Genomic DNA, 21466 nt, shown 5'->3' with positions numbered 1-21466 from the left:
CGGCTGTGATTACATTCTCCTCTGTGAAGGAAGCCGTGTGGAGCTTTTGGGAATGGTCCTAAAGCAGGACAACTGGTGGAGCCTATGGACCCTTTCAGAATGTTTTAAAATACATAAAATTAAATATATATGATTAAAAGGAAATCAGTTATATCAAAATACAGTTATTAAAAGATTAAAATTAATTTGTGATAAAATAACGTATATGCATCTTTATTAACACATTAAAAACACACACACAAAGAAATCCCCAACAAAGTCCAGTGGGAAGTTCTAACTACCTTAATTTCAATGCCATGGGTGTAAATTACATTTTGAGATATTTGCAACAGCTAAGAATTCTTTTTACTACTTGCATGTGTTAACTCCATGCAGTGAGGGTCCTTTTGCATCTTTCACGTCCATTTCAAACAAGCAGCTCCGCCTCCTCTTGGTCTGTGGAAGGAAGTGCCCCTTTCCCCCTCAGGCCATGTGGAAGGCTCCCCTGCCCCTCCCCCACAAGAATGTATCTCTTAGTTATGAAGCAACTATAAGTGGATACATCTGAGAGTATGGACCTTTTTTCTTATTTGAAATTGGATATCTTGGTTTTACTTCTGGATCCATTCATATTATCATCTAGTAAATCTATTAGTGGGGAAAATAAAATAATAGCCAAGAATATAGGCCTTAGCATGGTGTTCATAAAGGTTCTTGAAATAAACAGCAGATGGGTGATGTTTAAGCATCTTGCAATTTTAATTGCCTCTGAGGCTGATGTCGTATGATTTTTCTAAAAGTGGTCATGTTTTCTTCAGAATTCATCAGAGTCCTGGGTTATATTTAGAAGATGAAATGCAGATTAGCTTCCAACGTTAATTCTGGTGCCAGAATAGACAGGCTCATGTAGGCTGGACATCAGTGGTTGCTGCATGACATGTCCACTTGGCGGCCCCACTCCATCTAGGCTGTAAGATGCAGCTGCCATGAAGGCCAACGCTTGGCCCCACTTCTGATTCTGGCAATCTGTTGGCTCTGAAAGCAGGAACCTAATTAAAAGCATTAATATGCTAAACTAAGGTCTCAATTTTATGCAAATGCCTACTTCATATATTGTCTGGGGTGGTTATATCCAACGTATAAATTCAACTTTTGTCAAAAAGAATTCTAGGGTCACTAGCCAAGATTGGGACAAATTGAGCACGAAAAAGTCAAAAACATGAATAATGTCTGAAACTTACTTGTGTCACAAAATGAGATGGATTGGTGGGTGGATAGAGGGTAGAACAGAGGAATAAATGTGTGAGAAAGCAAGTGTAGTAAAATATTACTACAGGATGTAGGTGGTGGTGTATAGGTGTTCACCATGAAATTCTTTCAACTTTTCTGTCTGTTTGAAAATTTTCATAATAAAGTGTTCAAAGAAAAAAATAATATTGGTAATTGATTATAAAAGAATGAGTAAAAGAGAATGTTAGTCCATAATGATACTCAGAGAGAAAAAGAAGAATAAAAGAGAAATCTATTCTTTTAGGAAGAATGTGAGGTAAGGAATGTTAAAGAAATGAAAATCATCATTTTGCAGCTCCCAAAGTACAATTGATTCAGGAAAGGGTCCTCAATGGATGCTAAAACCATTGGGTGAAATGTGTTGGGGAACTGAATATTCACATAGCCTGGAAATATCACCGCCCAGGTTACCTACTAATTAGAAAGAGACAAACCTACTTTGATAATGAAGCGGTCTGCTCATCACAACCCCAACCAAGTCAGGACCAATGGTGGAGTTAAATTTCTCCAAATGCGCTGAAGTATCTTTTAAAATGTCCTTTTTAGGTGCAGTTTCCAGATCCCGGGGCTAAAAGTCATGTACATGTAGAATCACACATTCCAAGACATCACTGCTCCTCTCCTGCTCGGTTGCCTTTCACTCTTATGGTAGCTTTTGATATTTGTGTTGATAATTTGAGTTTGATATTGTGTGATTATTTCATCCTGGTTCTAATGTCCTGTTATTGTTTCTTGCCTTTCCTTGACTTAGGCTGATTTGCCTGAATAGAGGAAGACCCTCCCAGAAGAACTTCTACTATATATTTGAGAGAGGGAAGACCGGAAGTCTCAAGACACCCGTGGAGAAGCTAATCCTGAAAGCAATATGGCAGCACCTGGACTCCTGACTCTGGGCCAGGCACCATGCCCTGTGCTTCCCCCAACACACCTTACTCAACCACTCCTTCGCTTGATTCTTGAAGATTTGCGTCTTTATCAATTTTTCATTGCCCTGAAGCCAAGAATTCATAGATAAGCGTCCTTTCTCCTCCCATTAAAAACCAATCTTCTATCTACACTTACTGGTTGCTATTGCCTGAATGTTTGTGTCCCCCCAAATTCATTATGCTGAAATTCTAACCCCCAAGCTGATGGTATTAGGAGGTGGGGCATTGGGGAGGTAACTAGGTCATGAAGGTGGAGCCCCATGAATGGAATTAGTGCCCTCATAAAAGAGACCCCACGAAAATCCCTAGCCCCTTCAACCATGTGAAGAGGCAGCGAGAATGGGCTGGCTATCAACTGGGAAGAGGGCCCTCACTAGACTGTGACTATGCTGGCACCTTGATCTTGGACTTCTAGCTTTCAGAACTGTGAGTAATAAATTTCTGTCATTTATAAGCCAATCGCCTGTGGTGATTTGTTATAGCAGCCTGGATGGACTAAGACACTGGCTGCATTTCTTGCCTCCTATTCACTCTTCAACCCATTCCACTATGGCTTCCACTTCTACCACTCCATGGAAATCACCCTTGCCAAAGTCATCTATGGTTTCCAGGTCTCTAAATCCAGTTTTCATCATACACAGTGGATCTCTTCCTTCTTAAGATATATTCTGATCCCTGACTTCTGTGATATCACGCTTGTCTAGTTTCTTCCCACCACCCGGACTTCTTCTCCCTTTCCTGTACCCTTATCAGCCTTTTCACTATTTCATTAAACTCTTAATGTTAAGAATACTTCCTTGGGGCTCCATCCCAGACATTCTCATTCATTCCTCTAACAAGTATTTATTGTGCACCTACTGTGGGCTAGAGACACTGTGTTGGTTGCTGACATTGCATATATGCTGCTTATTCTCAGGGAGTTTAGAAGAAAACCTGTCAGCCATAAATTATACAATTGGTTATTTAATTATAGTCATGATACAGACTATTAAAAAGGTGAAAGTGCTATAACTGGAATGAACTTGGCTGTGTCTGAAATTTCAAAGATGTAACCCATTTAGTCCTGGGAGAACTGAAAATACTCTTACCAGCAAAACGTCTTCCTATAGTTGAGAAAAAAATAAAGAAACAAGGATATAATCTTCTGAATCTATCAATGAAAACTAAAATCAAAGATTCTCCTTAGTCCCATTTCCTTCTCTGCTTTATTTTTAGTGGGCAAATCTTCAGTCTGTCTGAAGAGGTCAAAATTCAGACTGCAAAATGACTATAGATTGTTTTTTGATCATAATAATGCTTTCACCATGGGCCCACCAGGCCAGCAGTGGGGAGTCTTTTTCCTGTAGAGCTTCTGATCTTCAGACAAAGATTAAGTTAAGAAACATTATACACCATCTAATATTTATGCATACAAAAAGATATGAAGACTATAACAGCTGTCTGTGAAGCAATTTGTATAGACAAATCACTAAATGATTTACTTCTAAAATTAAGAGCAGGAAACATGGCTTCAGCTCTTTCTTAAAGTCTGTTATTGGAGTAAGACGGAATAAGAAGGAGAAAAATGGAAATAAGAAGGGAGAGACACAGGTGGTGTCAAGAGATATTAGAAATCATTAATGATACCTTCATCTTACAACTTCATGTTGTATCATCTTGAATAGCCCCTATGCTATTCAAAATCCCATTTTGCTTTTGCCATCATTGGCTTGTACAGTGAGTATCATCATTTGGGACCTTCTTGCAAGTTCAGTGACATTGACCTCAAGTCTACATTTGATCCATGCTTTAGCCACACTCCAGCCCTGTTCATGTAAAGATGTGTTTTATGCCAAAGCATAAAACACGTCTTGAATCACCTGCAAGATGAAGCCTGGGTTGGTTGTACCTACCTTACTCTTGTGCTATTTGGAGAGTTATGGTCATTTCCATAAATATTAGCCTTACTATGAACTGAACTATTTTATGCCAGAGCAGTTGATGGTGAAACACTAAAAGAGGCAACATCGTTATGTCTTAGGCATTTGCATTTGCTCACATTCAGAAAAAAGTTGCTTTTTGGTGATTTCTAAAATCACCTTGGCCATCAAGCATTTGTTTCCAAAGTGTGCTAAATGCATGTAAGTTAATTAGAAATGCATGGAATAAATTTACAGAATTATAAACATTTTTTAAGAAATGTTTGATTACATAAGAAGTGGATCAGAATGAACCTGAATGTTTGAAAATAACTTCATGAAATCCTGTGAAGTGACATAGATGTTGGGAGCCAAGTGCCCCCAGTCTGGCAGGGACCTAAGGGACTTGAGTTTTACATTTGGCTGGCATGGTAACAATTCAAAGCTACAGGTTGGCATCTCTCATAATTTTTCCATCAGTGGATTCCAGTATTTTCTATTAGAAGAGGTGGACTTCACACCCAAATTTCAAATTTGGGTTTGGTCTGCACCAACATAGCATCCCCCAACTAAACGGTTTGATTGACAGTTGCTGACACTTGAGCAAATGCTAGGTGCTGAAGCTTCAGTTTAATCTCTCAACAGTCCTACGATGCAGGGTATTAGTCTCTACTTTTGGATGGAGAAAAGGGTGCAGAATTAGGTAACTTGCCTGAACGGTGGGCCTGGCGGTCTGGCTCTGAAACCTCAACTTTTCACCCAAAGAATCTGTTTTGCCGTCTTCATAATGATCCAGTATGTGGCCTCATCATCTGTGTCTACTGTCACTCCCCACCCCAGTCTGGCTCTTTTCAGAAGTTCATCCCTTTCCTCCCTCTCCCACTTCCTCCCTAACAAGAAGCCCTTGTCATCTCCAGCCAAGGTCAAGGCCGCATAGAGTAGAGTCAGGACTTGGATCATTGTGGACTATCTCTTACTCCCACCTGTGCTTTGTCAATTCTTCCTCCTCTACTTCTTTCTTCCCTCTTCTCTGACCTGAAGATCTCATGCTTTGCAGGGGAACAAGGAAGTTGCCATCTGGGCCAACAGGAAGCTTACCCTTTGCTGTCTCCTAGAAATGTCTTTTGTTGGCTTTGTGTGTGTCTTTGTTTCTCTATCCCTTCCTTCCTGGATCCAACATAGCGTGTAACTAGACCTTTGCCCCCATTTACTTAATCTGCGTGGGTCTGGCCCTTGTTTAGGCAATTTTTTTTCAAGCTTCCCTGGCTGCACAAGTTAGAGCAGTGTTCTGTAACCAGCTTCCTCCTTGCAAATGTTTCTGAACCAATGGTCTTGGGTGGATGAGAAATTTAGGATGAAATAAATTTAATTAGAAAAATAAGAATCTTTTAAAAGCTAGCAAAGTTGTAAAGTGGTATAACTGAAGGGGAGGGACACTGACAAGGAAGTGGGACCCATTAGTGGACAACTGCACAACTGTATTGGAGTGTTGTGTGCTCCCAAATTTGATCCGTTCAGGAGAATAAGGCAACTGGATGGTCCAGAAGGGGAGCAGATATGTATGTCTGTCTTGGCCCTTTTGGACTATGACTGACACTTTCTCTTGGTGCACAGAGCTTGCCTCACATTAATGGGTTGCTTTCTGATCTCATTTCATGGAGAAGTTTATACCATTACATTAGTTACAACTCCTTATAACCTGGCTGGCTAGTTTATTCCAGAATGTTCCTGAGTCCACAGAGTATAGAAATTTAGTTTTAAACCTAAACTTATCATTGGTTTTGGATTCTTGGGACCAGGATTTTGAAATTAGCAAAGAGCCTTGAGGTAAATCAGAACTGGCCTCTATTCCCATCTGCCTCTCTTTACCACCTTTCTGTCTCCCTGCTCATGCCTCTGCATTCAGGGCCTTGACTTCACATAGTGTAACATGGAAAAAAGTAGTTCTTGACACGGTAGCTTGGGAAATTATATCCTTTGTGCCCTACTGAATATACTCCTTCCACCTAGCACAGAATAGGTGCTCGATATATATTTGGGAATGAGTGAGTAAAGAAATGAAAGTCTGTAAGTATTCATTTGGAACATCTGGAAAATACTCCCCAATTCTCAGTCTAGATGAGATCACCTTCTGTCATGAACAGCAATTTTACAAATTGTGTTGTGCTCGTTTGCCATTGTTAACTAATCTTAACCAAAGAGTAGCTGTGTTTCCAGCTCCTAGCATAATGCCTTGCCCCATGTCAGAGCTCAATAAAATTTTTTTTTTCTTTAAAGATTTTATTTTTTCCTTTTTCTCCCCAAAGCCCCCCGGTACATAGTTGTGTATTCTTCGTTGTGGGTTCCTCTAGTTGTGGCATGTGGGACGCTGCCTCAGCGTGGTCTGACGAGCAGTGCCATGTCCGCGCCCAGGATTCGAACCGACGAAACACTGGGCCGCCTGCAGCGGAGCGCGCGAACTTAACCACTCGGCCACGGGGCCAGCCCCAGAGCTCAATAAATTTTTATTGAATCAATAAATGTCACGCTTTATGTCAAAGAGTTTTGACTCTTGGAGCAAACAAAGCCTTGAATTTATAGAACCAGGGGATTGGAAGGAACATTGAGAAGTCTTCAGCTACTTTTCCCTGTTTCCCAACTTAATCATTCCTGGTAATCATCTACTTTGTTCCTGAACACCCGCAGGAGGCTCCTTAACCATGTGACTCACAGGATTTTCATAAGAAATCTCTCTCTTCATTTACCTCCAAAGGGCACAAAACATGCATACTGTGATACTTAATTTGTAGTAAATATATATTTGGTCTTCTTTCCTTTTCTGGCATGGAGCTCCTAAAACCATCAGAATTTTCTTAGTGATGAGTGTAATAAAGATGTCTTTTGTTACATTAATGAGGTGACTTTGGGAAAGCACTCAGGTAACCTAAGGATGGGAGCTGGTTGCCAGGGGACACAACCATGTGATTAGAGGTTGAAACTTTAAGTGCCATCCTGACCTTCTAGGAGGGGAGAGGGTCTGAAGATTGAGTTGAATCACCAATGACCAATGATTTAATCCATCATGCCCATGTAATGAAGCCTCCATAAAACCCCAAAAGGAGGGGGTTTGAAGAGCTTCTGGGTTGGTGAGAGGTGGAGATTTCAGGAGAGTGGCCCACCTGGAGAGATCATGGAAACTCCGTGCCCCTTCCCACAACGTTCCTTATGCATCTCTTTCATCTGGCTGCTCCTGAGTTCTATCTTTTCATAACAAACTGGTAATGTGGTTCCTGAGTTCTATCTTTTCATAACAAACTGGTAATGTGGTTCCTGAGTTCTATCTTTTCATAACAAACTGGTATCCTAATAAGTAAATGTTTCTCTGAGTTCTGTGAGCTATTCTAGCAAATCAGTCAATCCCAAGGAGGGGGTTGTTGGAACATCAAATCTATAGCCAGTCAGTGAGAAGTACAAATGATAACCTGGACTTGCAACTGGTATTTGAAGTTGGGGGTGGGTGGGTGGGAGAGGGTAGTCTTGTAGGATGGAGCCCTTAACCTGTGGGATTTGACACTATCTGCAGATAGATAGTGTCCGAATTTTGGTGAACTGTAAGATACCCAGCTGGTGTTGGAGAATGGCTTGAATTTGTGAGAAAACCAGCCCCCTAGACACATACACACACACTGGAATTAGTGACCAGAACATTTATATACCATCTTTTTTAAAACTCTTTTTCAAAGGAAAAACAAAGAAAGATTAGGCACACCAAGGCTATAAGTGGCTTCTGAGTCGAACACCTTAGCCCATGTGTGTAGTGGAATTAGCTGCCTCCAAATAGGGATCCTCTCTTTGAGTGGAAATCATGCTGCACTATGTCTGCCTATACGTGCGATCTGAAGACAGAGTTCCAAACTTCTGTGGCACGATTGAGATTTAGGTTTCATACTCACAATTCTCTTTTCTGTATAAAATTCCAAATGCTCCCAACTTTGATTTTGTTTTTCAATTTGACAAATAACAGTTTAGCTAGCATCCAGGGCCAGGTCTCACCAACATCAACACTGCCTGGATAAGAGGAGTCAGCAGGTGCCACCACCCTCATTCTAAATTGAGGGACTGTGGGGTGGAAGTTTTATAATCAGTAGTGAAAACAAACAAATAAATAAATGGCTAGAGCATGGTAACAAGTCTTGGTTCTGTCCTAACTGAGATAAGAGTATTTTTCTGAAAACCTCTGCAGCCTACACTCTGAAGGTTGGGGATGTGTTTTCAGAACACATAGCCTTGTGAGTCAACTGAAACTGGTGTTCCCATGGCTGATCAGGGAATTCTAGTCATAAGTGACATGACATCTATAAAGAAATCCATGAAGGACCAGAGATGGATAAGAGACCAAGTCTTACTACATGCAGTCAACATGTAGAGCCTCAGAAGAAGCCTCTTGGTATCAGGAGGGCATCTCTCTTGGGAGACTCATGGTAGAAAAAGATAGAATCTAATCTCCCTCTTCTCCTTTCCTTTTCCTGTGACCATTGGATGCCTGAATGCTTCCCTCAGTTTTGGTAAAGGCAACGGTGGTGGCTGACAGCCTCAAACCTCAGTCCTTGCTCTAATCATGACTGATCATCTGATGCATTCCAGCCTGGGGTACTTTCACTTCCCTGAAACCAGAGATGTGGCCAACACCATTCATCACTTGATCATACACATACTCCCTTATGACATGCATGACTTTGCTGTTTAAATATAAGGTTGTTGGTGACATGAGCAGGAATGGGGAAATGGAGACCTCTAAAACTCCTCTCCTTCATCAAAGCACCAAGAACAGTGGTAAAATTGTCAAAATATCTTTTTCAGAACTCTGGAAATTAAGCAGTATTGCAATAATCCTGAGAGTGTTATTTGTTTCCAATAAAACAATTGAATCTGAGAATAGCAAGCTTTGTGGCATCCTAATTCCCTAGTCCTTTGCCCCTCTCCTCAGACTCATGCTAGCCTTGAAAAACAACAACTCTGCAATCCCAATGAAAACGAGCAGCCTAACAACCTATGGAGTGGGCAAAATGAGGTTTGCATTCTCTCAAAGTCCAAGGCACAGATAACTGCCATTATTTGACCTGTCTTTCAGGTCCTTAGAAAATCTCACTCTCAAATCTTGTCTTTATTTAATGTGACTCAGATGTCATGCAGTACTATTTTCCAGGGGGCAATTGTTTAGCATAGACAGCTGCCTGAGGTTGTGATAACAGTTGGAGAAAACAAGCTAGGCAAAAATTTAAAGGAAAAGCTGGGGAATGAGATAACCATAGGGGCTTTGAAAAGCTTTGACATTCCTGGGAGTCTAGAAGCCCAAGCATGTGCCAGGGTTGTGTTCACGATGGGAAAGATCTGACAAGGACCAAAGCTCTCTCTCTGGCTGATCTTGAGACTCAACAGAAGCAGGAGTTAAAGGTGAACATAGAGCTGTAAACTTCCTGCTTGAACACTGAAGGCAAGGCCCCAGCGTGCACACAGAGCCCTCAGCAAAGACTCGGAGACTTATTGGTTCCAGGCATTTGAAAATTTATGGGTATTCCTTAGCTGATCATTTAGCTAACTGAGCAGAGACTTTAGTGGCCACACATGACAAAATATACAGACTACATAGAATTAGTTCAGTTAAGTAACTAAACAGACAGTGACAACAATAGCAGCAGCAGCAAATCTTGGGGAAGAAAGAAGATACTTGTTTTCCAGCATTGCCGCATTATTTAAAATGTCCAATTTTCAACAAAAAATTGTCATATATGCAAAGAAATGCAAAAGAATGGTCCATACACTGAAAAAAAGCAGTCAAAACTAACTGTCCATGAGGAAGCCTAGATGTTGGGTTTATTAGACCACACTTTTGAATCAACTGTCTTAAATATGTTCAAAAAGCTAAAGGATACCACATACAAAGAACCAAAGGAAAGCATGAGAATAATAATGTCTTATCACAAAGAGAATACAAACAAACAGATTCAGAGCCTGAGAGACCTATGTGACATCAATATATGCAGAGTGGCAGTCTCAGAAGGAGGAGAAAGAAAGAGGAAGAAGAATATTTAAAGAAATAATGTTTGACAACTCCCCAGTTAATGAACGAAAAGCATCAAGAAGCTTACTAAGTTCCAAGTAGGATAAACTCAAAGAGATCCATACCTAAACACATCATAATCAAACTGTTGAAAGCCAAAGACAAAGAGATAATCTCGAAAGCAGCAAAAGAGAGGAAACTCACATACAAGCAATCCTCAAAGAGATTAGCTGATTTCTTATCAGAAACCATGAAGACCAGAAGGCAATGAGATGACATAGATGGAAAAAAAAAGACTGTCAATCAAGAATTTTATATTTAGCAAAACTAAACTTTAAAAATTATAAGATATTACAAGATACACAAAAACAGACTTCACTCCTAACAAATCTTCCCTACAAGAAATACTAAAATTGCCCTTTAGGCTCTAATGAAAGAACACCATACAGTAACTGAAATCCACATTAAGAAATAAAGAACACCAGTAAATGCAACTACACAGGTAAATACAATGTATTTTTATTTATAACCTCTTTCTTTGATCTGATTTAAAGTACAATTGCCTAAAGCAATAATTATAAAACTATGTTGATGGGCTTATAATGTACAAAGATGTAATTTGTAATTTGTATGACAATAGCATAAATGAGGGGGAGGGAATGGAGCTATACTGTTTTTGTATATTACTGAAATTAAGTTGGGATTAGTCCTAACTAGATATTTATAAACTGTGATGTTAATTTTAATCCCTAGGACACCCTCCAAGAAAATATCTTAAAAAATATATACTAAGGGAAACAACAGAAGAATTAAACTGGTATATTAGACAATATCTATTTAACACCAAAGAAGGAAGCAATGGAGGAATTGAAGGGAAAAAAGACATGAGATATATAAAAAATAAATTGCAAAATAGCAGATGTAAATTCTACCTTATCAGTGATTACATTAAGTAAAATGGATTGAAGCTTTCAATTAAAAGCCAGAGATCAGCAGAACGGATAAAAAACACAATCCAACTACAGTTGTGTATAATTTAATGATGTGGATACATTCTGAGAAATGTGTTGGGCAATTTCATCATTTGTGCAAACATCATAGAATGTACTTACACAAACCTAGATGATATAACCTACCATACACCTAGGTTATATGGTTCTAAGCTTATGAGACCACTATTGTTTATGTGGTCCCTCACTGACTGAAGTGTCGTTATGTGGTGTATGATTGTATATGCTGTCTACAAGAGACACACTTTAGATTGAATGTCCTGAATAGATTGAAAGAAAAGAATAGGAAAAATACCTCATGCAAATAATAATCAAGGAGAGTTTGAGTGGCTATAATATCAGACAAAATAACTTTAAGACAAAAATTGTTACCAGAGACAAAGTGACTTTTATAATGGTCAATTCATCAAAAAGGTCTAATATTATAAACATATTTTCACCTAAAAACAGCTTCAAAATACATGAAGCAAAAACTGACAGAATTCAATACTCTACTCAATTCAATATTCAATGGAGACTTCAGTACGCCACTTTCAATAAGGATAGAACAACCAGAGATGATCAGTAAGGCAGCAGAGGAATTGGACAAGGCTACGCACCAACCAGATTGAAATCACACAAAGTATCTTCTTCAACTACAATGGAATGAAACTAGAAACGAATAACAGAAGAAAACTTGGGAAATTTATAAAATATGTGAAAATTGAAAAAACATATTCCTAAATAATCAATAGATTAAGGAAAAAATCAAAAGAGAAATTAAGAAATAATTTGATAAGAATGGAAGTAAAAACATAAAATACCAACATTTATGGAATGAAGCTAAAGCAGCACTTAGAGACAAATTTATAGCTGTAATTGCTTATATTATTAAAGGAGAAAGATCTTAAATCATAACCTAACCTTCCACTGTAAAAAAACTAGAAAAACAGCAAACTAAACTGAAGATAGAAGAAGAAAGGAAGTAATAAAAATTAGAGTAGAGATGAATTAAATAGAGACTAGAAAAACAGTGGAGAAAATCAATGAAACAAAAAATTGGTTCTTGGAAACAACAAAATTGACAAATCTTTAGTTGGACTGACAAAGAAAAAAAGAGAAAAGAGACAACTAAAATTGGGAATGAAAATGGGGCCATTATGACCAACCTTACAAAAATAAAGACATTAAGAAAATACTATGAACAACTGTATGCCAACAAATTAGATAACCTAGATGACATGGGTATCTTCCTAGAAATGTACAAATTACCTAAACTGACTCAAGAAGAAATAGAAATCTCAGACTTATAACAAAGGAGATTGAATTAGTAACAATAAACCTCCCAACAAAGAAAATTCCAGACAAAAGACCAAGGGAAAGAAAAGACAAATTACTAAAATCAGGAATGAAAGAGGTCATATTATTACTGATCTCACAGAAACAAATCTCAGGATCTTACTTGACTTCTAACCTTGTGACTGAGTGATCAAGTCCTTGAACGACGAAGATCATAGGATTTTGTGTGTTGTGTCCTCCAAAACCAAAAGCGTGAATCTTTCCTGATCCACCCAGTACCATAGTCTTGAGCCAGTTGTGGCTACTAAGTACCTGGAATGTGATCAGTGCAAGTGAGGCCCTAAATGCTAGTTTTATTTAATGTCAACAAATTTAAATTTAAAAATGGACACTAGGTTCATTTATTGGAAAACATTTAAGTAACTTTGAAACTTGGGTATGAACTGACTTTTTCAATTATAAACTTTAAGAAATCCAAATACAAATCAAATACGTCTGATAAAAATTTAGCATTAAAATTGGCATGTACTCTAAGTGTAAAACACACTAGATTTTAAAGACAGTATGAAGAATGTAAAATATCTCATTAATAATTTTTATAGCGATTATGTGTTGTAATGATATCTTCAATATATTATGTTAAATAAAATATATTGCTAAAATTACTAACACCTGTTTCATTTTATATTTTTAGTGGACTTATAGAAAAATTTTAAATTAATTTGGATGTGCTATATTTCTATTAGACATTCCTGCCTTAGCCCTCAGCAAATATCTATGTTTATCCACATTAGTAGTGATTTCCTGTTTTCCTATCAATGCCTTAACCACTGATTAGTAAGTGGTTCCTCTTTTTTAAAGGGAACCATTTCAGGAATGCTTGAATGAGGGAAAAAATGAAATCCCAGGCCGTCCTCGTGGCATAGTGGTTAAGTTCAGTGTGTTCCACTTTGGCGGCCTGGGTTTGCTGGTTCAGATCCCGGTCGTGGACCTGCACCACTTGTCAGCTGTGGGGTGACCCACATATGAATTGGAGAAAGATTGGCACGGTTGTTGGCCCAGGACTAATCTTCTTCAAGCAAAAAAAGAGGAGGATTGGCAATAGATGTTAGCTCAGGATTAATCTTCCTCACAAGAAAAAGAAAAAAGAAAAGAAAGTCCTAAATCCTTCCCCTCTGAGATGTAGTGGAAGTGATACAGGTTACAGTCATTTGGGCTGTTTCCCCCTAGAAATAAGAAAGTCTAAGTGTCATCATACAGATTTGGGGAAAGAGTAGAAAATGTATTTTTTTAAACCTCCTTCACAAAAGCAAATTATTGTCATGTGTTTTCTACATTTTAATTCACTTGTGGGTAAGAAAAAGCATCTCGATAGCTCCAGCGAAGCTGGTCCTGACCATGTGAAAACCTACTCAATAACCCGAGTGTGATTCATGTTGGCTTCCTGACTAGTGTGTTGGAGAAACAATTCTCTTCTTCTTTACTTTGCATAATTACTTCCAACCTCAGAACTTTTATCTTCAAAGTATCTGGGTTAGAAGTCTGCATCAATGTTCTACACCTACATAACCCCCCAAATTTTGACCTACATTCAACGAACTCTCCCAACCTGACTGGCTTCCTAGGCAATTCACGCAGTGGGTCAGCCTTCCTCTGTGTGTGCAGAGGTAGAGTCATTTCCTGTCTACTCCCATCTCAAGACTTTCATAAGTGGGTCCCACCCAACTGCCTTCAGATTAAGCACAGGCTCTGTGCCTCTGAGGGCCACCTGTGGCAAGAGCAATGCAAACTCACGGGCAGGAGGGAACTTGAATTGGGATTCTAAGGGACATCCTTTAGTAAAAATGTTCTTTCAAAATTGCCTGAATTTTTACCCTTAGAAATTCTGAGCTTGATCAGACCTCTCCTTTGGTCAACTTTCATCTCTCCCTCTTCTCTGAATCCTTTCCCCTCCTCCTTTGAGTTTGGAAAAATCTTTCAATTGCCCTATTCTAAAAAGACTTACCCCAAATATGGACATTTGACAATTGTGGTATTGGTCGAGTGGGGAAAGATGGTTTTTAGAACAAGTGATGCTGAAATAATCGGATGTCCATGTAGAAAAAGAAAAACCTTCAAATCTATCTTAAACTACATAAAAATCAATTTCATGAGGGGCTGGAGGGCTTAAGGTAGAGGGAAAGAACAAGCTTTCAGAAACTATGAGAGGGTGTCTCTATGATCTTGCAGTGTGGGAAAAGATTTCATAAGCAGCATGCGTAAAACAGAAACACCTGAGAAATGGGACCACAACATAATTAACTTTTGTTCATCAAGATATTAGAGCGTGAAAGACAGCTTCAGAGTGGTAGAAGCTATTTGTAAACCATTAAACTGTGAAAGGGTTGTATTCCGAACAAAGAACTCTTTTAAATCAACAAGAAAAAGACAAAATCCAGTAGAAAAAATGGGCAGGAGACATGAACAGGTATTTCATAGAGTGGGCATCTAATGGCCAACAATTAAATTAAAATTAAAATCAAACCTCAATGATGCACTAGTCTACACCTACAAGAATGACTGAGATTAAAAAGCCAGATAAATATTGGTGAGGCTGTGGAGTAACAGGAACTCACACTGCTGATGGGAGTGTAAATTGGTAAAACCACTTAGTCATTACTTCTAAAGTCGAAAATATATGCGCATTCCCAATGACCCAGCAATTCCACTCCTAAGTATGACTGTAGACTGAATTCGTTACATGTGCACCAGGAGACATGTAAAGAGTGTCTGTTCACAGCTGTGTTGTTGGTAGAAGCTCCCCCAAAGCTGCAAACTTGACCAACCAAACATCCACTAACAGTGAAATAGATACATTGTATAATATTTAAGGAAAATGCTGTGTATCAACGAAAGTGGATGAACTGTAGTGACATGCAACGCCGGGCTGAGTCTCAGAAACACAAAGCTGAGCAAAGGAACCAGATGCACAAAGATTCATCTGGCCTAATTCCATATAAATATTTCACGATAAGCAAAGAATTTTTCTTGTAAGTTTCTACTTATATAAAGTTCAAAACAGGCAAAGGCGGTGCTTGAGGATTCACAGCTGGAAGCAAAGGTGTGAAGCAACCAGGGATTCACCACAAAGTGGGGCGGGTGCTGCCCTGGGGGAGGGAGGCAGTGGGGACAGACTGTGCAGGGTTGGGGCGTCCGAGCTACGGGATGACAGTGTCCTGTTTCTTGACCTGAGTGGCACTTTATAATAAGTTGTATATTTGGTTTTATGTGGTTTTCTGTATGTTATGTTTCACAAGAAAAACATTAAAAAAAAAAATAAAACAGCCCCCTGCCTACATTCCTGATCTTGCCTGCCCGAGCCCGTCTCTCTTCCCCCTTCTCCTTTCTGCCAGAGGAGAGTCCTTTCTGCCCTCATTTTCCCCAGTCTCTTAACTCTTGCTCATAACACAAACACCCCCCTCCTTCCCCACACCCCGGGGTCACCAGTCACCTCCTAGTTGTCAAATCAGATGAACTTGCCTCATTCTGTGGGCTCCTCGGTTCCACGGAGGAGGCTTTGCTGTTGACCCTGCAGTTAGTTCTCCGGACCCTTCCCTCTCCCGGTTCTGCTCCTCTTTCTCTCCCTGTGGTCTCTCTGCTTCATCCTCTGACTTTTCTCACCTTCCTGCCCCTTAAACACTGGTGCTTCCTGGCTTTCCCTCCTCGTGGTCTCATCCACACCCTCGGCCAGTCTCTGTGCTAACAGCTCCCAGATGGATGACGTCCCTCCCAGGCTCCAGATGCAGATATGCATAAGCTTCCTGTTTCATCTCCACCTTTATCTAGATGCTCAGAATCACCTTAGTTTCGACCAACAGGCCTCAAAATGAACTCATTCTCTTCCTTGCTCCGGCCCAATTTGTGGATTTCCTATCTAAATAAGGGGAATCATGGGGCTGCCCAGTGGCACAGTGGTTAAGTTCGCAGTTCCAGTTCAGCGGCCCGTGGTTTGCCGGTTCGGATGCCGGGTGCGGACATGGCACTGCTTGACATGCCATGCTGTGGTAGGCGTCTCACATATAAAGTAGAGGAAGATGGGCATGGATGTTAGCTCAGGGCCAGTCTTCCTCAGCGAAAAGAGGAGGATTGGCAGCAGTTAGCACAGGGCTAATCTTCCTCTAAATAAATAAATAAATAAATAAATAAATAAATAAATAAGGGGAATCACTTCCAAGCTGACATCTCAAGCTGGAAATGTTCTTATCACCCTCTTTAACCTGCCCCAGCACCAAGAGCTACCATTACCATGTTCACACCATGCACTAGGAACTTGCTATGGTCTGAATACTCCTGTGCCCCCAAAATGCCTATTTGAAAATCTAATGCCCACATGATGGTATTAGGTGGGGCCTTTGGGAGGTGATGGCCAACAGGGTGGAGCCCTCATCAATGGCATTAGTACCCTTATTAAAAAGACCGCCCAGTGCTTCCTTGTCCCTTCTGCGATGTCAGGTCACAGTGAGAAGATGGTTGTCTATGAGGAAGTGGGTCCCACCAGACACCGAATGTGCCAGCACCATGATCTTGGGCGTCCCAGCCTCTAGGACTGTGGGAAATCAGTTTCCAAATATGAGCCACCCAGTCTGTCGTGCTTGGTTGCAGCAGCCCAAATGAACTACGGCAGCGCTCTTTGATTTTAGCAGACATTACTTACTTTTTTTTTCTTAACATACGTTAACTCATTTAATTCTCTCAACCCCAAGATGGGATATTATTCTCCTCCTTACTGAGGAGAAAAGAGAAATATTCATAAGCAGAGCAGCTCTTCCTCCCTCACCCTGACTCCTGCTGATCCCACGTCGAGGGGGCCTCTCAGCAGTGTTAGTACTTCCACCCAGCGTCCGTTTCCACCGCCTCTAATCCAGTTCAGATTAGACCAGCTTCCTAACAGGTGTCCCAACCACACCCAATTCTCTTTCCATTTATGTCCACCTTCAGTGGAGCTGGTAGAGTACTCAATAATAATCTCGGATAGGGTAGATTTTGATGGATTCCTTCTCAAATGCCTTAGCACACAGGGGGCCACGTGATCTGGTGCCAGCCTGCCCCTTTTCCCTGCTCCCCAGTGCCACCTCCACATCTTCTCCATCCTGGACACATGCTCTTTTAGGCCCCTGGGCCTGTGCAGACGGTTCTCTGCTTGAATGCTCTGCTGACATCCTTCCTGTTCAGCTGGGAAATTCCTGGCCCTCCTCTAAGTCCTAACAGGTGGCCTCTCCCTCTGTGACACCGTCACAGGCTCCGCAGCTGGCCCAGCTCCACCCACATAATTATCTACCATGTACTGGGTACCAACCTCCCGCATCGTTTTGTTTTCATTTTTTTTACATCACATTACATTACAATTGCTTATTTATTTCTTCCTGTCCTGCTCCTGGAGGGCAAGAATACTGTATTATTCCTCATTGAATTGGGGTCTCTTCCCAGAGGTGGCCTTATCTGGGGAGCAGTTAATGATTCTGCTGAGTAAATACACCTCTCTGGAAATCCTTGTTGAAAAGCAAGCATTGGAAGAAATAACCTGGCCGCCGCTCCTTGGCGTTGGTGTGTGGACTCTGCCAGCTCTGACATGCCCTGCTCTGCACCCCAAGGCCTGGAGATGCTCTGCTTTGATAGAAGAGAGTGAGGGATAGAAAGCAGAGCCACGGTTGGTAGGTGCGTGTCCTCCTCACTGACTCTGAGCAGCCAGGCGCTGGTGACAGGGCGCCTTCTCCACTGCAGATAGCTTCGTCTTGCTGCCCTGTTCATTCTGATTCTTTATCCCGTCCCATCCTTCCCACTCTCTTGAATCATAACAGGCCCTCCACTTCGTGCATTTTTCTCATTTAACCCTTATGAAGGGGATCAGGACATGCCACACCCAAATATGCCACTTTGGCATAAGAATTATTTTGAGCTGAAGGCAGTTGAGAAAAAGAAGACACGGAAAGGTCTCTGCTCTTCCTCTATCTGCCTAAAAACAGGGCACAAATTTCTCCCATACCAGAAATAGGCGAAAAACCCTTATCACCAGAGACAGAGATGACAACAAGATCAGACTGCATAAACAAACCTCACTAACAAACCTTACCTTCCATTAGTTTTCCCCAAATATTTCCTAGTCACTTTCCCACAGTTTATTTGCTCTAAAAGCCCAACCGCCCTTTCCTTTGTCTAGTCGCTTCTCCACAATTTATCATCTTTTGTTAATGGTATATAAGGCCTGTGTCTTACTGCTTCTTTGGGCTTTTCACTTTTTTTCTGTGAAGTCCCATCCAGGTAAAATTAGAAATATTAATACAATTTGTACGTTTTTCTCCTGTTAACATATCATATGTCATTTTAATTCAAGACCCCACGCACTGACTCTAAGAGGGTAAAAGAAAAATTGTTCCTTCTATATGCTAATAACCTGTGGGATGAGCATCACTGGGACCATTGTGCAGACAACTGAACTGAGGTTCAAAGAAGTCATAATAACTCGTGGGTGGAAGACTCAGGACTCGTGTCAAAGCCCCTTTACCTTCCTTTTGCCTTTCTTTGCTAGTGCCTAAAAGTTTGTTTTACCTGGTTAGGGACCTGACTTCCAAGGGGTTGCTGACATCTGCTCATGGGGGCTCCCGTGTTGTCAGCTCAGGAAAGGAAGCTCACCCAGGAACAGCCCTGAAAAATCCCAGCCCAGACCCAGTCGGAACTGCCAGTGTTTCCTGGTGTCAGCACTCCTTCCAGAGCCCTGCGGCACCAGTAGCGTTCGTCACTCAGCGAGTTTTGGTTGCAGATGTGAGACTGGTTTGCGTAACCCAGCTGCACAGGTGCAGGCACACAGGCCACCATCTGACAGGGCTCCGGGGCCTGGTTTAAGAGACAGTCCCTGAGGGTCTGGATCCCCCCATCCTTTCCCACTGGTTCTTAGGGAAAATGTCTGCAGGTGAATACGTTATCCCGGGGGGAGACCGTGAGCCCGAAACAAAAGAAGGGGAAGACAATCTTGTTTCTAAATGACAGGGCAAGTCAGGGATCAAAACAGCTTCCATTAAAAGAGACTTTTCAGGTTTGTCAACCCAAGAAGAACAAATAATAGGCAAATAATAGAGTGTCATTAAAACCTTATTGTGTTCCAACAGCCCCACTGCTTTAGTTAAGGAACTTGCCAAGGAGGCAAGGAAAGAGCATGATTCCCACTTGCTTGGTCTTAAACATGAGGTGAAACTCCTGCTCACCTGGTAGCCAGGGTTGCTGCAGCCCTGCGCTCCGAGGGCTGTCGTGTTCTCCAGCTCCACGGCCTCTGTGCTGCTCATGGATTTGTCTGGGAGCTGAAATCTTTTCAGACGTCTGGTCTGGAGGTGCCCTGCACCTGTGAAAATGAACACAGCCTCTGCTGGTGTCAGAATGCCACCTGCTGCTGGGGAAGCTGGGCGCTGCTTCAGTTCGGAACTTCGACAATAATCCCCTGGTCTGGGCGGCGTGGGAGTGGTGGGGACAGGGTGGAGCCTTCCAGTTCAGGTCCACCCAGCTCCTTGAGCTTTCTCATTATCCCCAGTTGCCTGCCCATGCTTACTTCAGGGAGAAATTCTTGTACTGCACAAAACAGAAAAGGACGCTTTCTCTACGGTCAGGAGTGAAACAGTTCATTTCCTGCGGGTGGTGTTGGATCCTAGGAGTCGGAGGGGGCGTGGCCAGGAAGGTCAGGGCAGGCTGCCACCAAGTGACCACCTCTGTGCTAGGTATGTGCTCCGTGCTTTGGATATGGTAGTCCTGGTTTATCTTCAGAACAAGGAAAACTGAGGTGTGGGAAAGTCAACAATTTGCTCAGGCCCATTTGGCTAATAAAGGGACAATGAGAAGTCAAATTCAGGTCTGGTGGGTTCCAAAGCCTTTTTACTACATCCCTGTCTGCGGACTGGATCCCTTTTAACAACTGAACTTCTAGAATTGCAAATATGTGGCAGAGAAGTGAGGGGTGACCAAGTGCTCACTTAATAAAAGGCTTCTTTGCTTTATGAAATTAGTAGCTGTAGAATTCTTCAAGATAGCAATTTCCCCAGCACATTTCAAATGAACTGTTATGTATCTATTAATTACTATAACTGGGTGACCTGTGTGGAAATGTGGAAAATACTTAAGATGGTGAAAAACCAGAATAGATTGAATACTGCATATAGTGGACAAAAGAATGGAAGAAAATATCAAATTTACTAGTGGTTATTTCTAGGTTGTGTTTTTATGGGTGGTTGTTATTTTCTTGTTTAAACATTGCTGAGTTTCCTATAAAGAGCATGATGCTGTGACTCTCCTGGTACAGCCATGTACACATACGTACATGGTTAAGCGCTTGCTGGAATCACACTGCCTGGATTCAAGGCCTGGCTCCACCACTTACTGCAGCAAACTACCGCTTGAGAGCTGAACCCAGCCTGCCGACTTATATACAGCCCAACCTAAGAATGAGGTCAAAGACCGGCCACAGAGTCTGCCGCCTGGACAACACCTAGCTGCAATTTAAGATTGTTCAGATGTCTGCATCATGTTAGTCAGACCCCTGGGAAGGACGACTTTGGCACAAGGGTCGGCCAATAAACAAAGAAGGGCAGACAACTAGCACAGACGTGTCCTGCTAGGTGCTTATATTTTTTCCGTGTCATCTTCACTACAACTCTGAAAATGAGGAATTAATATCCCCATTTCACAGGTGAAGCACCTGAGGCCCGGGGAGACAGAGTGACTTTTCCAAGAACACAAGTAGTAAGAGGCAGAGCCATAATTTGAGCCCACGCCTCTGAAACTTAGTCCTGTCAAGTGCTAAGTTCTAGAAAGAAATAAAGCCCCAGGGAAGCACAACTGAGTTAGTACCCAAAGCGCTCATTCTGTTAATGGGGAAAGCAAACCACAGGCAAAGTAAATGCAAAAAGGCCCCCTTTGAATAAAATGAATGAACAACGTGGTTGTCAGGACAGCAGAATTTGACCCCTCTGTGTACTGTGAAATCCTCAAAAAATGTGCCACTGCTTAGGTGAGGTGATTCTCAAG

At 41.3% G+C, this 21466-nt stretch overlaps 1 protein-coding gene across 4 annotated transcripts in view; it reads right to left on the bottom strand.

Moving 5' to 3' along the window:
- The window catches only part of LOC100054543 (solute carrier family 28 member 3), a 78303-nt gene that overhangs the window by 41231 nt on the left and 15606 nt on the right, over window positions 1-21466 (bottom strand). For 2 of the 4 annotated variants that reach the window (XR_011431780.1, XM_023634998.2), the window contains exon 2: window positions 19660-19793. Coding sequence is in view for 3 of the 4 variants with exons in the window: in XM_023634998.2 (XP_023490766.2) it covers window positions 19660-19737 (78 nt within the window). In the remaining variant the exon portion in view is untranslated. Of the gene's footprint in view, window positions 1-19006; window positions 19193-19659; window positions 19920-21466 lie in introns of those variants that run through there. The other 2 variants (XM_023634996.2, XM_023635000.2) reach the window with 2 other exon arrangements.

This window comes from Equus caballus, chromosome 23, assembly GCF_041296265.1.
Source record: "Equus caballus isolate H_3958 breed thoroughbred chromosome 23, TB-T2T, whole genome shotgun sequence".
Lineage (NCBI taxonomy): Eukaryota > Metazoa > Chordata > Mammalia > Perissodactyla > Equidae > Equus > Equus caballus.
The sequence above is the reverse complement of the archived record's forward strand: the minus strand, read 5'-3'. Positions and strand labels throughout refer to the sequence as shown.